This window comes from Vipera berus, assembly GCF_964194415.1.
Source record: "Vipera berus genome assembly, chromosome: 2".
Lineage (NCBI taxonomy): Eukaryota > Metazoa > Chordata > Lepidosauria > Squamata > Viperidae > Vipera > Vipera berus.
The window spans coordinates 20,445,099-20,461,597 of NC_138203.1; the positions used below are offsets into that span (position 1 = coordinate 20,445,099).

The 16,499-nt window shown below is 34.3% G+C and overlaps 1 protein-coding gene across 4 annotated transcripts in view; it reads right to left on the bottom strand.

Annotated features, from left to right (window-relative positions):
* Positions 1-16,499, bottom strand: part of RICTOR (RPTOR independent companion of MTOR complex 2) — a 48,391-nt gene that overhangs the window by 26,317 nt on the left and 5,575 nt on the right. For 2 of the 4 annotated variants that reach the window (XM_081318704.1, XM_081318705.1), the window contains exons 4-22: positions 15,691-15,860; positions 14,838-14,905; positions 14,651-14,718; positions 11,460-11,542; positions 10,372-10,459; positions 9,795-9,885; positions 9,587-9,653; positions 9,384-9,464; positions 8,462-8,562; positions 6,983-7,145; positions 6,301-6,402; positions 6,151-6,197; positions 4,054-4,189; positions 3,222-3,269; positions 2,385-2,587; positions 1,585-1,711; positions 415-579; positions 199-275; positions 29-107 (exon numbers count right to left, since the gene is read on the bottom strand). In XM_081318704.1, the coding sequence (XP_081174830.1) occupies positions 29-107; positions 199-275; positions 415-579; positions 1,585-1,711; positions 2,385-2,587; positions 3,222-3,269; positions 4,054-4,189; positions 6,151-6,197; positions 6,301-6,402; positions 6,983-7,145; positions 8,462-8,562; positions 9,384-9,464; positions 9,587-9,653; positions 9,795-9,885; positions 10,372-10,459; positions 11,460-11,542; positions 14,651-14,718; positions 14,838-14,905; positions 15,691-15,860 (1,964 nt within the window). The remainder of the gene's footprint in view (positions 1-28; positions 108-198; positions 276-414; positions 580-1,584; positions 1,712-2,384; positions 2,588-3,221; positions 3,270-4,053; positions 4,190-6,150; positions 6,198-6,300; positions 6,403-6,982; positions 7,146-8,461; positions 8,563-9,383; positions 9,465-9,586; positions 9,654-9,794; positions 9,886-10,371; positions 10,460-11,459; positions 11,543-14,650; positions 14,719-14,837; positions 14,906-15,690; positions 15,861-16,499) is intronic. The other 2 variants (XM_081318706.1, XM_081318707.1) reach the window with 2 other exon arrangements.

Sequence of the window (16,499 nt, forward strand, 5' to 3'; positions counted from 1 at the left end):
GAATGATTCCGATTTGATAATTAAATACCTTCTGCCATTTCTCCATTTGTTTTGTTACATAGCCTCGTTCATTTAAATAGGAAAACCCTTTGGGGATTGACAAAAATCTGAAAAAAACCAAACCAAAACAAACAACTATTGTTTATAAAATATTTACATAGCAAATGTTTTCACCTGAATAATACAATTAATGTTTACCTGAGCAGCAGAAGCATACCCTTGTCTCCTAGATGAGAAAGTGCTGGTTTCATTTGAATGAGGGCATGAAGATTAGCCTAAACAAAGAAGATAAGAGGGACGAAGTCAATATGGCATAATAACAATATAATTATTAATACAATATCTAAGCAGGATTAAGAAGGTTACAATAAGGTTTATTTTTTCTTCAACTAAAGAACGAGGAAAAAGTCTCACCTTGTCTTCACATGCCTCATCAAGGATATCAAGTGCTTCAGAAGAAATGGCTTTATTTTTGTCATGAAGCTGTGTGACAAGTAACTCAATTCCCCAATTACTGAAGAACTCCACATTGGCCCTCAGAAGTACTCGGAGGTGTTTTGTAGCATATAACCTACAATTCTATGAAAGAAAAAATGAACAGATCATTGGAAAACCAGAAAATGGAACCTGATTAGAAATTGGGTTTACATATACAACATGTCATTGTACAGTTAATGTCAATTTCAATATCAGAACCAAGGTTGGAGTCTACTTGATATATAGCTTCTACCTTCCATAACATTTTCCAAATATAATATTTAATTGAAAGAAAGATTAAAAAGAAAGATTAGGTCCCCTGCTTCAATATTCTCCTTAAATGGGGAGGGGGAAGAGATAACATTAGTTTCAATATAACTTCAGTAAAAGACACAAGCTTTTTCTACCAACCTTCTAGTGTTTTTTGGGGAGGGAGGAACAGATTTAATTCAGAATCAGATTTCTTTGGGTTAAATATGATACGTGTAAGTGTTTGAGTGTATATATATATATGTACAGTGGTGATTACAAATTTGTGAATCCTTTTGAATTTTCAATATTTCTGCATAAGTGTGACCTAATCTAACTTGGGCAGATGGATAAACGAAAACAGAAATGGTAATTGACATTCAAGAATTCCTTGAGGAAATGTATAATCTGGTCACATATAAAGCAGCTTTATAAATTCATCTATTTTCCATGGCTCCGTGTAAAGGTTTACTTTTGTTCAGCATGATTCAATTTTATTGTAACTGAATTTAATTAAAATAGGTTATATTTATATGATTGTATAACTATGCCTGTATTATATTTCATGGCCTAAACCAGCTGAGTAGCCATGAACTTGACAGATGGCTAAAAACAAATAAATAAATAAATAAATAGCTTATTTTTACAAATTTATCTACAGTATTATGATGTATTTAGCTCTTACCATCTTTCAGGACACTCCTTCATAAGGATATGAAGGGTGAAAGAAAATGGCTGACTCAGGTCACCCAGTTAGTTTCAAGTTTATGTCTGAGAAAGGATTCAAACATAGTTCATCATTTCAGCTTCTATACCATACCATGAAAACATGAATAAGATAATCTGCCTTTCACTTACATCGGTTGATGCTGTTAGGATTTTAGAAAGAATGACTCTTGCTAAACCATCTCTGCTATAGTCTAAACTAGAAACTGTCAGTTTGAGTAAGTGATCTTGATTCTTCAAGGAACACAGATTAAGGAGACTGTAAAGAAACAAAAAATGAATAGAATTCTAGTAAGTTATGGATATATTCTTATAACTAAAACATAATCTAAAAAGATATGTGCCTAGTTAAGAAAAGCAGTGTGATATTTAAATTTCTTTTATTTTTCTGTTCTTCCATCAATGTCTCTGCCAGTGTTGAATTCTGAAGTTACTTGGGCCAAAGAATAACTTTGCCTAGGCTACTTTCCAACAAATTTTACGTATTTATTTATAGGAGTTCTATAGCTGCCCAACTCAATAAGTGACTTTGGGCAGCATACATCATAAAACATGTAAGAATATTATTGTGGCATTTAAACAATGCACATTGATTTTCCCCCACCATTTTTCCAGGGGAAATGACAAGTGCTTAGCTCTCATTACATTCTATAAATATGAAATGTTTACTCAGAAAGCATTAAGAATATATTTATCTTCTTCAACAGTCTTTAAATTGCTGGTAATTTGTGTTCAACATTTTTACAAATAAAAACTAAAATAACATTGCTTCTCCAAAAATAAAAACTTAATGTCAACTAGTCACAGCTAACTACTGTATAGTTTACCATACATTCAATTCTATATAAATGATGACACACATTAAGATAATTTCTGTTTAAGTTTCAGGAACTTCAACTTTTCAAAAACTATTTTTGTAACTAAATACATACCACTGAAATACATTACACTTTTCAAGCATTTTCACTCCATGAGGATGACAGGAGAGGGTACCAAAAAATAAGAAGTAGTGCTGACTAAGAGTGTTAAGTAACCCATTGTTCTGGAGACTGTGTTCTGGTTTCATTCCAGAAGAAATGTTAAGCCAGTGCACAATATCTCTTACTAACTCTTCGAGGTAGCCATGCCCATCCTGCTTTAAAAGGAAAGAACAAAAACTTTATTCAGGTTACTTTTAACAAATTTTCTTTGCTCAATTAAAAAACCCCACAATAATACATTTACAACTTTTCTTGGTATAAAATAAAGAACTGCTTAGTTTCCTAGAAAAGCAAAGCAAAAGGAAAATATTATAAAAATTCTGTAACATATATTTTAAAATCTGTGCTTAAATCGAAGGATACATAATACAGAAAAAATATAAAAAAATGTATGTGACAATGCTAGGAAGTTCTTTTTAAGAAATTTAGACTACATGTGAAATGTGAACACAGTCAGTCTTGATAATGCCTCAAATGATTTTGACACAAATTGAAAGTCATTCCTATGGGGATTACGGCAGTAATAAATATAAACAATCCACAGGCAATCCACGTTTTTTCCAAAGCTAACAATGAAAATAGAAAAGTGCCAAGTCAAGGCTAGGTTTTCAGCAAAAGTGAACTTAATCTGTTGTTTTCTTCTACACATTGAGTTTTGTCAAAGAAAATCAAGCAAAAAAAAAGGAACTGGAACAAACAATTCTGGTTACCTTTTGCACATCACAGAAAGTTAGGAACGCAAAAGGTGAACATGTAGAAACTGTAGATAATTGTTAAGTCTGTATCTACCTTTTGTTGCACCTGCCTTCCTTCCTTCTTTCCTTCCTGTCTTCCTTCCTGAGGGGCAAAAGGGCATGTTGATTGACCTACGTATCACTTCCACTCAACGTTCTGAAGCAGATCAGGCCAGTGCATCAAAACCATGCCACCTTTTAAGTTTTAATTTCTAAATACATTATTATTTCTTAAAATGCATCTTCTGAAGCATGAAAGACATAAGTTTCTTGGCTAATGTACCAACTAAGGCAAGACTTAGGAGATATAACTAGCATTTTATTTGTTTCTGAACTGACTGCATTTTCTGTTTTATGTGTTTTGATTAATAAACTTTGAAATTGATTGGTCTGCATTAATTAGTTATTTTTTTTTAAATTAATGTGGTTGTTCCAAAATATTGTGCTGCCTCTGGTATTTAAACAGAAGGTGTGACATTTCTAATTGACAAGCAGTCAGACTGAGTGGCACCATTTAATTACATTTATTTTATATTCCCCTGTAGTGCAAAGTTAAGAAGAGGAATAAACATTTCACCAAAGGATTTTAGGCATGTCATATTCTTTTAATATTTATTTACTGAAGCAAAACATTACCAATATCTTTTATATTACATTTTCTACTATGCCCCAGAATAAGCAATGTATTTTATGAATTCTATTTTTGCCCCAAATTAAGCTGCATTTCCTACTTAATTGTAAAGATTCGAAATTAAATTCTTCCACTGAAGTATTTCAAAGTATTTCCAATTTTGTTAACCTGGTAAAAATTGTATGATTTTACATTTAGAATACATCAACAGGAATCTGCCAGTCTTTAATATGGCTAAAAAGTAAACAAATTTTACCTCTTCAGATTCAAGGAGAAATTCAGTAAATTGACAACCAACCACTGTGAGCTGTTTTGACTTTGCATAATCGAGATCTAGATTGGCATACAATTTACTGCTAGGCTTGTAAAAATACATCAGCCGTCGTACAAATCTAACATCAAACAAAAGAATGAGGCAATTAAAAACATAATTAAAGGCTTCTGACAATGTATGTTTATAGTTATTTATATTACAAGATAAAGAGTTTGATCAATCTTAGAATCAAAAGGAATTTTTTACAAAATCAGTGACATTAATTCTAACTTGTCCCTGAGGGCTACTGTCAAAACTATATTCAATAGGCCTCTGAGAAATGACAGAAAACTCTTTCTGTGGCTGTTTCTTCTTTGTAAGACATTTACTTCAACAAATGATTAATATGACCTCTGTCACTTGTTCTCCCTATTTAACAAATCTTCTTTCTTCATTCCAACAAGCATTTTTTCAGACTGAGGATTTTTCTGCAGTAATCCTTTTAGTTCTTTATACCTGCAATCTACTGTTTCTCTCAGTTATAAACACATTAGATATATTAAATATGATTCTTAATAGGTGAATAAAAATGAATACTTCTGCCATCCCCAAGAGGAGCACGTATGTTAGTGAAGCAATACTTCTGAACCCATCCAAATAGGCAAAGATATTTTATATTACAGAAATGATATTATAAAATCTGATGCACTTTACTTCTCTGACAACGTAACAGCTAAAGACTGCACGTGTGCATTTTCAACTCTGAATCTGTTAATGTTTAAACCCAACAAATCTTTCTCCTTTATGTTGCTTATCCACAAATGTGAACCAACCAATTTTTCAAATCCCTTTGCTAACTTCAAATTTGTGTAATCTTTTTCCTGAATAGACAGGATTCAATATAGAATTTTGAGAGGAATATATTATTTAGAAGTAGCCAGTTAGAATAACATTTTTTTTAATTGGTGGAGGAAAAAGGAAAATGAAAATCTTTTGTGTGCCATCTTGCACTTACAGAATCTGATTTTTAATTAAATGAAATATGTGAGAAATATAATGTAAAAAATAAGATAATATAAGAAAAATGCATTATATGGGAATTGGGCATTATTAGAAAGAGATATTCTTTAATAAAATAATGCCACAAATTGATGGAACAAAAATAGTTACACATACTCCCAAAATACATTTTGAATGTTGCCTGCATGTCAAAGGGTATATTGTCACCAGTATTGCTGCTGTTCTTGGATTGTTAACACTGTGTATATTATTATATATAGTATTATATATTTGTGTGAAAGCATGAATAGACATATAAGAAAGATGGAGTCCATTAAACCACTCAGAGCAGTGCAGAAAGGAAGAAAAATTGTTCTAGTAGAAATCAGTTGTTGCAGTAAGTAGAAAAATAGTAAAATGAATATTTCTCTGAAGATACAAAAAATGCTAAGTGATTCTCAAAACAAGACAGTTCTTACTGAAAGTTATAAAAGTAGATGGAAACTGTAATACTTTATAGCCATCATGATATGAGGTATCATGATGATACCTCATGATATGAGGTATCATGTTTTTTGCAACTCAAACCTTGCCTAGCTAGCTAGATTTTAAACCTTACGTATGAAATTTTAGATCAGAAAATGGCCAACAGAATACTTATATAACTGGAAGCATAATAAAGATCCTATTTTATGACCTACTCTGTGACAGAATCTCACAAACTCAGTGGCTAAGACAATAGTACAATTGTTATTTTACTTTTAAAGCCTATCCATTTGTTCAATACCCTTAAGAATAACCTCTTGTGTTTTGTATAGAGAGCTGTTAGTTCAGCATCTGAAAATAATTGTTTAGACCTGTTTCCTTCTTATGTGGATGCCACACTAGATTTATGTTTCTTTCTGGATCTAAAATAGTTTAAAATAATTTCATTTACAAGAAACTAAATTCAAAATTATTGGAAGAAAAGACAACCTGATTTCTTTTTATCTAATGTATCAACTGCTGGCCAATATATTATAATGACAAGAAGAAGAAAAGCCCAAGACAAAATGAAATATTTTTGTTATTATTTTCTCAATACAATAGATAGTTTCATACCTGTGCAACTGTTCATCCTTGTTAGTCTTTAAGTTAATATTTGGCCACTAAAAACAGCAAATACAAAGCATGGTAAGAATTATTTCAATTAATTTCTTATATTCAAATTCTTAAATGCTAACTAGGATATCATTGTACTGTACATCTTACCTTAAGTATGGTCCCTATCAGATTCCAATTCCATTCCAGATTTTCTTTGTGATGAAGAACTTGGCTATCTCTCAGATTCATTAATAGTGCTTCTTCAGTATCCTTCAGCAGCAGAAGGGGAAAGAAAAATAAGTTAATCCCACTGTAAAGTTGCGTCTGCGTTACTAAACACATTCCAAATTGAGCTTGTCGATCAGAAGGTTGGCAGTTTGGCGGGTCGAATCCCGAGTGCCGCGTAACAGAGTGAGCGCGTTACTCGTCCCAGCTTCTGCCAACCTAGCAGTTCGAAAGCACGTAAAAATGCAAGTAGAAAAATAGGGACCACTACGGTGGGAAGGTAACAGCATTCCGTGCGCCTTTGGCGTCTAGTCATGCCAGCCACATGACCCCAGAGACGTCCTCGGACAAGCGCTGGCTCTTCTGCTTTGAAATGGGAGATGAGCACCGGCCCCTAGAGTTGGAAACGAGTAGCACGCATGTGCGGGGGAACCTTTACCTTTACCTTTAAGAAAATAAAACCCAAACCCCAGAGCTGAATTAGTATCTAGTAAGACAGGTTCCCATACAAATGAAAAAAAAAGTTAGCTTTGAATTACTACCCATTATGAAAGGAAGGTTTAGATTAAAAATTATATAAGTTCTATATTCTTTTGAGGACAAAAAAAACGTAAGATAACTCTACCTTAAGAATAAAGATATCTTTCTGCACGTGATACTGATCTCTTCGCTGATGTGTTGACATAGCTTTCTGAACAATGTGATCTAGATGAAGACTGTAAGGTTTAGGTCCTCTTTTCTTCATTTCATGAAAGCGTTTCAAGCAGTTCAGTGCAGCACTGGCTCGTCTACCAGAAGAACATGAAAATGCAATTAGTTATTGGTATAATCTCAGGGATTTTTATGCCTAAATGGCTTTAAAGTTTATTGATTTGAATCCAATACAAACCAAGTCCCATTACAGGAGTCTAAATGAAATAGCAATTATATTGCTCTGATATTTATGCAGGTATTGGATGTTTTCATTTGTTTCATTAACAAGTAATTATCAGATACAGATAAGTCCTCAACGTACAACAACAATTGAGCCCGAAATGTCTGTTGTTAAGTGAGTTAGTTAAGTGAATTTTGCGCCATTTTACAACCTTTCTTGCCACGTTATGTGAATCATTTCAGTTGTTAAGTTAGTAACATGGTTGTTAATTGAATCTGGCTTCTCCATTGACTTGGGTTGTCAGACTGTCACATAACACAATCCTGCCATAAATATGAGTCGCCAAGCATCTGAATTTTGATCACATGACCATGGGGATGCTGCAACAGTTGTATGAAAAATGGTCATGAGTCACTTTTTTCAGTGCTGTTGTAATTTTGAATGGTCACTAAATGAACTGCTGTAATTTGAAAACTAGCTGTATAAACAAAATTATTTGAATATAATTTACATGTAGTTCTATAATAATTGATTTTGCAATTTTTTGGTTCTTACACCAAGATTTGCTGCAGTGGAAAGGAAATTGTTTAAAAATGAAAATACTATTTAAGGATACAGCATTCAACTTATGTAGTTCTAAGTTTAAGTCATAGAGAAATAGCTTCTGAAAATGTTAACTAAAAAAAGGAAAGAAAAGCAATGACCTTTGAATAAGTGCTGCTTATGTAGAAATATGCCAAATAAACTTAATGAAAGATGTGCTATTTAGACAAATACTGAATATGTTGTTTGCCTCACAGAATATATATTATAAAGTGTTGAATCGTTGCAAACTTGCATCTAGAGTCTAATTGAAATATAACATGAAAGGAAAACAACTGGCAATTTCAAAACAAGAAGATTATACTTGCTTTCTTTTGAAAATAAAACACAATCTGTCTTAATCACTGTTTTGGCAAAGGAAATTTTCAGATGAAAATAGTACAGGGAGCAAAATCTGCTCAGCAGTGTTATTTATGCAACTGGTGCTAATGGAAAGCTCTTTGATAGAGCAGGGTCTACCATCAACAGAAAAAAGGAGGAAACTTTCAGTGAGTTCTATCTCTCTTTCTGACTCATCAGTATTCTATTTTGATAAGTAAAATGCGTAAATATGTACTCTGATGTGCATATTTGAATGTATACTTTTATCTTAGTGTATCTAAGCATGTTATTAACATTTATGCTTACAGTCTCTTCTCCTTTACAATGTCAAAAGAAGCTGCCATATTCATTAAAGTTGGTAAGCAGTGTAAATGATGGCTGTGACAATGTGGAAGAATGGTGTTTGCCTGAAAAACAGAAACAGCTTTAGAGGTTTTGAAACGAAGTCCACTGTATTCCACTTGCTCACTCCCACCCTCCTGCGAAACCTGTTTTATTTTAATAAAGACTAGAGATTACTTCAAATAATATAATTAATAAAATACGTTATTTTTAAAAATGTTGGAAAAACTATTGGAAAACACTTTTTCCTAACTGCTTGCTTGCTTGCAGCAAAGGAAATAGTCTAGTAGATCGCATGGTAAAGCCATTCACAAAATATTACTTAATTACAGCAGGCAACAAGCAATTGATCAATCCTAATCTAAAAAGGATAACTTGCTGAAATGATGAGAGTAGAGCAGAGGTGTCAAACTTAAAATGTCACATGATGTGTCGTGACGTATCATGACTTTTTTTTCCATTGCCGGCAATGGGGTAGGCGTGGTTTGACACCCCTGGAGTAGAGGAAGATCTCAAGTTAATAAAAGAAACTTAACTGTGTTGTCTTAAACCAAGAAAAGAGAAAATTTACAGGATCACCAGCAAAAAATTGAAAACAAGAAAGGATTTTGCAGTAAACTGCCAATCTTTTACAGATGAGGCAACTTTGATTTGTACACCTAACCTAGAAAAAGCCTTAGATTTTAAGATGGAAGGGAAAGTTGCTTCTGTTACTATCTTTTTTTTTGCTAATGTAAGACAGCAACTTGAACATGTCTTGGCATCATTTTTTTAAGTTTTGAACATTATTTCCTTGTCCTTCACTACTGGAAATGAAATCCAAGCCTTAGTGCTTATTTCAAAGTGAAGAGCAGCTAACCAGCAAAAGAAGATAAGTCTCTCTTACCATATGCAAAAGTTCCCCCAGTAAGATAGTTGCTCTGACAGATATATGATCATTGCTGCTTGTGATTACTTCAACTAGACCCTGGAATAATTAAGAAGTAAAATTGTAGATATGTGGTGCACATATGACATCCACATTGCTTTACACTGAACATACTGTACTAAAGAACAGATTTTTTTTTTTGCAATTTAATTTGAACTTACTTCTAAGAGTCCATTTCTAATGAAAGCAGAGAGAACCAGGGCCAAGTAATTGTCCATGAGGTCAGGCCTAGGTAAAATGAAAAATAAATAAATTTAAAAAATGACAATCCTTCATACTGACATTTTTTTAGAAAAATCTAATTCAAATCTATTTCTTTATCAAAGTGAGGCAAAGCATGTGTATTCTGCTAGGGTAATAGTTAAGTACCTGGATCTGGCTCGGTGAGGTAATATAACTTTAGCTTCTGCAGCTACAAAGCCATCAGAAAGTCTCCAGCTGTCCTGAAAACGGCTTGGATCTACACAAATAAAAATGTGGAAAAAATGCTAAGTTTAAAGGTGGACAGCTGAAAACCCTGTAAAATTATTGCATGGCCTTTCTCATGTGGTTTGGCATTATTATTTCTCACTGTTTCCTTAGCAGTTTTTCCTCCTATTCTGCAGTGCTGGGAGAGAGTTCATGCTTGTCTTGCCCACATCATAAAAAACCTTAAGTTTAAAATATTTCATGCATGATAGTGATGATTCAAATATAAATTTTTAAAAGCATTTCATATATTAGCAATTTAGAGAACAAATGATTTCCCTCAGAGGGGCCTTTTACATGTCATAAATAAAATGCTTAAGAGAGGTATGCCACGATTAAAGTTTATCAAAGCAAGATTACTGCATAATTACTGCAATTCAGCTACGGTTAAAGTCCCCAATATAGTACCAGATAAAAGGAATGCTCTTCGATCTTCCCAGCAAATACCATGGAGCATTTCCCTGCTTCCAATACTAACCTACACTGAGAAGTGCTTCTATAAATTCTTCTGTCACAACAGGAAGAGGAAGGCGAAATATATCATATAGAACTTCAAGCAAGCCTCGCTGTAACATAAACAGGAATAGGATTACAAAGATCGAGTAGAAATATATTTATATGAAGCTAATATCAAAAAAATACAACTCAGGCATTAAAAAATATGGACCATCTTCTTCAGGGTAGCTAATGTCCTGCTATAATTGCCAAAATGTTACCTGTTTATTAAACATTTACAGCAGGAAACTAGTTTTTAAACAGTGGGCACATTATGAATGTTGAGAACATGTGATGGATGTATTGACACTCTGTCAGGGAATGGGGCTGCCCAATCACAAAATGGCTATCTTGGTGGGACATCTAAAGCAACTACTATTACAAGGATGTGACTTGGCAAATGTGGCTCCTTCTCCCAGGATACTTTGTACCAATCTGATTTATTTTTGTTTTTCTAAAGAGAGGGGAACAGGTAGGCATTCTGCAAAATAAAACATTAGATTGCATACGACGTACATGTTTTAGGAGTCTTTTCTTTTTTTAAAAAAGCCATCTTTTCATAATGGTCTTTCCCAGCCATACGTCTAGATTTAATCAACTGCTTTTATTTTGCTTTACTCTGATTTTTTTATGATTATAATAAATTGCTTTGGGATGCTTTGTAATAGAAGTTCTAGAAAAATATTTGTAATGAATAAAAAATAAACAATCTGCATTGGGCTAAATAATGTATGGCAGGCTGGCAGCTAATGTACAGTATGCCAAAATGAGTAGATTAAGTTTACTGAATATGATGGGAATTCTCAAGTTTCCATTAAGTTTTAAAATTCTACTGAACTTTAAACCAAATTGTGATTTATAACCACTTAAAACAAAACTTAACGTAAGCAATCGCTACACATACTGATGGCAATGTCTGGCAGTGCCTTTGACATGTCCTTGCAAAGAATGTACATGCCTAAGAAAATGGATATTATAAATTTCCTAGATTAACATTATTTTGAGAACTGAGCGTGGACTGTGAAGAACATTCAAATCTCACAATTCTAACTGCAGAAGTTGAAAACATACCCGTACTTCCATGTTAGGTATACATAACACTCCAATAAGAGATTGGATCCCAGAATTTCCAGGCTTACATAAACTAATTATACCTGAAAACAAAATGAAAGGCATAATTATATAATGGTAGAGTAGCATTCTGTGTTATGTTTTTACATCTGAACACATAAGCAGACACTATTGTTACAGTTTCAGAGTCTGTTAAAGCCCAGAGTCCATTGGAGTTAGGCAGCCAATAAAACCACGCAGGTAATCCTCGACTTACAATCAGTCACCTAGTTTAAAGTAATGATGCACCTCCCTGGTATACTTTCAACCCAGTACCAAAGTTATGAGACCCACCCCCCTCCAATCATACGGCCACACTTTGGGCACTTGGCAATGGGCCTGCATTGTAGACATTTGCAACATCCCACACTCATAACTATCTTTTACAATGTTTTTGCCCAAATGTCAGCATTTACTTCTGGTTTTTGCAAAACTGTTGTTAGCTGCGAAGTCGTGTCCGACCCATCGCGACCCTATGGACAACATTCCTCCAGGCCTTCCTGTCCTCTACCATCTTCTGGAGTCCATTTAAGCTCGCGCCTACTGCTTCAGTGACTCCATCCAGCCACCTCATTCTCTGTCGTCCCCTTCTTCTATTGCCTTCAATCTTTCCCAGCATTAGGCTCTTCTCCAATGAGTCCTTCCTTCTCATTAGGTGGCCAAAGTATTTGAGTTTTAGCTTCAGGATCTGGCCTTCTAAAGAGCAGTCAGGATTGATCTCCTCTAGGACTGACCGGTTTGATCGCCTTGCAGTCCAAGGGACTCGCAGGAGTCTTCTCCAGCACCATAGTTCAAAGGCCTCAATTCTTTGGCGCTCAGCCTTTCTTATGGTCCAACTTTCACTGCCATACATTGCAACTGGGAAGACCATAGCCTTGACTATACGCACTTTTGTTGACAGGGTGATGTCTCTGCTTTTTAGTGTGCTGTCTAGATTTGCCATGGCTTTCCTCCCCAGGAGCAAGCGTCTTTTAATTTCTTGGCTACAGTCCCCATCTGCAGTGATCTTGGAGCCCAGGAAAATAAAATCTGTCACTACCTCCATTTCTTCCCCATCTATTTGCCAGGAATTGAGAGGGCCAGATGCCATGATCTTGGTTTTCTTAATGTTAAGTTTCAACCCAAGTTTTGCACTCTCCTTCTTCACCCGCAACAAGAGGCTCTTTAGTTCTTCTTCACTTTCTGCCATTAGAGTGGTATCATCTGCGTATCTTAGGTTGTTGATATTTCTTCCGGCAATCTTAATTCCAACTTTTGATTCATCTAGCCCTGCCTTTCTCATGATGTGCTCTGCATATAAGTTAAATAGGCAGGGCGACAGTATACAGCCTTGCCGGACTCCTTTCCCAATTTTGAACCAATCAGTGGTTCCATGTCCAGTTCTCACTGTTGCTTCTTGACCCACATATAGATTTCTCAAGAGACAAATAAGATGGTCTGGTACTCCCATCTCTTTAAGAACTTGCCACAGTTTGTTATGATCCACACAATCAAAGGCTTTAGCGTAGTCAATGAAGCAGAAGTAGATGTTTTTCTGGAACTCTCTAGCTTTCTCCATGATCCAGCGTATGTTGGCAATTTGATCTCTAGTTCCTCTGCCTCTTCGAAATCCTGCCTGTACTTCTGGTAGTTCTCGATCCACATACTGCTGAAGTCTAGCTTGTAGGATTTTAAGCATGACTTTGCTAGCATGAGAAATGAGTGCAATGGTGCGATAGTTTGAACATTCTTTGGCACTGCCTTTCTTTGGAATTGGAATGTAAACTGATCTTTTCCAATCCTGTGGCCACTGTTGAGTTTTCCAAATTTGCTGGCAAATTGAGTGTACCACTTTTACTGCATTGTCTTTTAAGATTTTGAATAGCTCAGCTGGAATATTGTCACCTCCACTAGCTTTGTTGTTGCTCAGCTTTTCTAAGGCCCACTTCACTTCACATTCTAGGATGTCTGGCTCGAGGTCAGTGACCACCTCATTGTGTTTATCTGGGACGTTAAGCTCATTCTTGTATAGTTCTTCTGTGTAATTTTGCCACCTCTTCTTAATCTCTTCTGCCTCTGTTAGGTCCCTGCCATTTTGGTCCTTTATCATGCCCATTTTTGCATTAAACGTTCCCTTCATCTCTCCAATTTTCTTGAAAAGATCTCTGGTCCTCCCTATTCTATTGTTTTCTTCTATTTCTTTGCACTGTTCATTTAAGAAGGCATTCTTATCTCTTCTAGCTATTCTCTGGAATTCTGCATTCAGTTGGGCGTATCTTTCTTTTTCTCCCTTGCCTTTCGCTTCCCTCAGCTATTTGCAAAGCTTCCTCAGACAGCCATTTTGCTTTCTTGCATTTCTTTTTCTTTGGGATGGTTTTGGTTGCTACCTGTTGTACAATGTCGCGAACCTCTGTCCATAGTTCTTCAGGCACTTTGCAAAACTGGCCCATAGTAAACAATTAGTTTGCTTAACAACCATGGCGTTCACTTAATGACCATTGCAAAAACAGGTCATAAAATCAGGTCAGCATTATGGGTGATCCATTTTATGAATGTCACGACTTATGACCATAATGAGCGGGCTTCATTAGAATTGTAAGTTGAAGACTACTAAAGTAAAAAAAAAATCAGAAAAAACGTGCCATCAATACCTTTAAACCATCGACTTGTCTAATGCATGTTATAGTTTTTTCTGCACTGAAAGCCAAGCACTTAATTCATCCTTTCTTACCTAAAGAATTTTCCAATCTACATACTACTAAAACTCTGCTTCATGTAACCTTTAACTGGGGGAACCATGGCACCGCAAATGGGTTAATTTACAGAAAGCATTCTAAATCAGAGATCCACAACTCCCGTGGAATTGAAATTTGGTAAATTTTATAAAACATTTTATGACATAAATATTATCACAAAGCAGTTTATGATATAATACAAAATGTCATAAAATGTTTTCTATGCTGATGCTTATGCTGCACAATTCACCATGAGCTAAACAGTTTATGACATAATATGGAATGCCATAAAACACTTCCTATGCTGATGTTTGACTATGCTAAACAGTTCAATGTGGGCTATTTTCAAAGCCGAGAGGACACAGGTATATGTGGGTGTGTATGTGTGTCTATTATTCTACTTACTAAGTTCAGTTAAAGTGAGAACAAATAACCTACCTGCCCATGATCGAAATGCTGCCACAATTCCCATTTTACTAGCAGAAAGCCGTGCTTCTCTGTCCTCTCTGTTAAAAAAAATAAAATAAGTAAAGACTTATTTTTATTGTTTTTTAAATGGTATTGTTGTAAACAGCTTATTCCAAATTAGGAATCTGGGAATATCAGAGGATAATTGTGTACTTACTTGAGCTGTCCTTCTGCAGTGTCTGGATTATGCCTGTAGTGAAAATCTGTGTATGGAGCTAAAATCCTCTACAATAAAGAAGATCGGTGTCATTCCTATTACCTTTTCATACTTTACTATCATATTTAAATCTATTTAAATGCTTTTAAAAATAACATCTTCTTTTTCTGTATAAGTATCTGTATATTTTGTCAATCAGAAGCTTCTTACTTTTTAATAGAACTGGCAAGATACAGTTGATCTGGGATTTTAACATGAAAATATGTGTCTTATCCCTGCATATAAACTCATCTAGTTTCTTATTTTTAAAAGAAATAGTGTTTAGAAAGAAAAGACACTGGGAGATGTTATAAACTAATTTGGTTTATAAATTAGTTTATAAACTAATTTTATAAACTTTATAAATATTAACTAATTTTGAAAAAAGAATAATTTACATAAACATGTGCAAGTATCAAATTTCAGTGTTAATAGATAATATTCTGTTATTAAAAGCCAAAACTTCAAAGCTGTAGTTCAAAGTTGCAACATTGTTGAAAAAATAACTTTATGATTAGTGCTCATACTTATGACTGTCACAGCATGCTATGGTTATGTAATTGCCTTTTGCGCATTTCACAGTTTGCTTCCAACAAACATAGTCAATGGAGAAGCCAGCAGTAAAATCAGACTACATGATATATTCCTTAACAACTATAGAAGTGAGATAGTAAGTCTATCATGGTCATGTGATGTCTTGCTTAGCAACAAAGTGGCAGCTCCCAATTGTGGTTGCTAAGTGAAAACTACATGTAAATAAGCAATTCAAGGTTAGAACAAATAAGCACATTAATGCAATTATATTTAAAATTACCTCTAATTCCACATCAGCTCGCACATATTGTCGGGTATTTGGATGATTAAGAAGATGTAAAACAGTTGTTATGAGAGCTTCATTTATACGGCTTAATTGGCAATCTATTACATTTTTCAAAATGGTACTTAGACCACCACGGAAAGCAACAATTTCTGGATTTTGAATTGCTGAAAGAGATTATTCCATTTTAAAGAGTATTAAATATTTTAAAATTTTGATAATATTTAATCACATTTCCACAGACAAAAATCTTACATTTAAATGCTAACATTAAATTACTTCTTAAATTCATTTTTCAAAATGTTATAAAATAGTTCTAAATGCCTTAAATCCTTCCAAGATTATGTAATTCGTCACCAATCCATACTATACTCCTTAAAGAAACTTTTAGAACTTTTATTTAAGACTCATTTCAAGTTGTTCAAAAACATACATCAGAATAGGTATTTAAGATTTAGCAACAAGTTTAAATTTGTACAATGTGTCTTTCTCCCTGGTTATGTTGCATATGCCATCTATACTGAATATGTATATATATGTATGTATGTATATATGTGTGTGTATATATATATACATATATACATATACACATACATACATACATACATACATACATACACACACACACACACACACACACACACACACACACACACACACATATATATGTGATATGTGTCAAATACTTGTTAACTATTTAGATTACCTTGCTAGGCCCCAAACATGGAGCAAATCTTTATTTCCTGTTTCAGCCTATCTTGAAGGCCATCAAACAGGCAGTAGTCACACCGAACAGCTCATATATT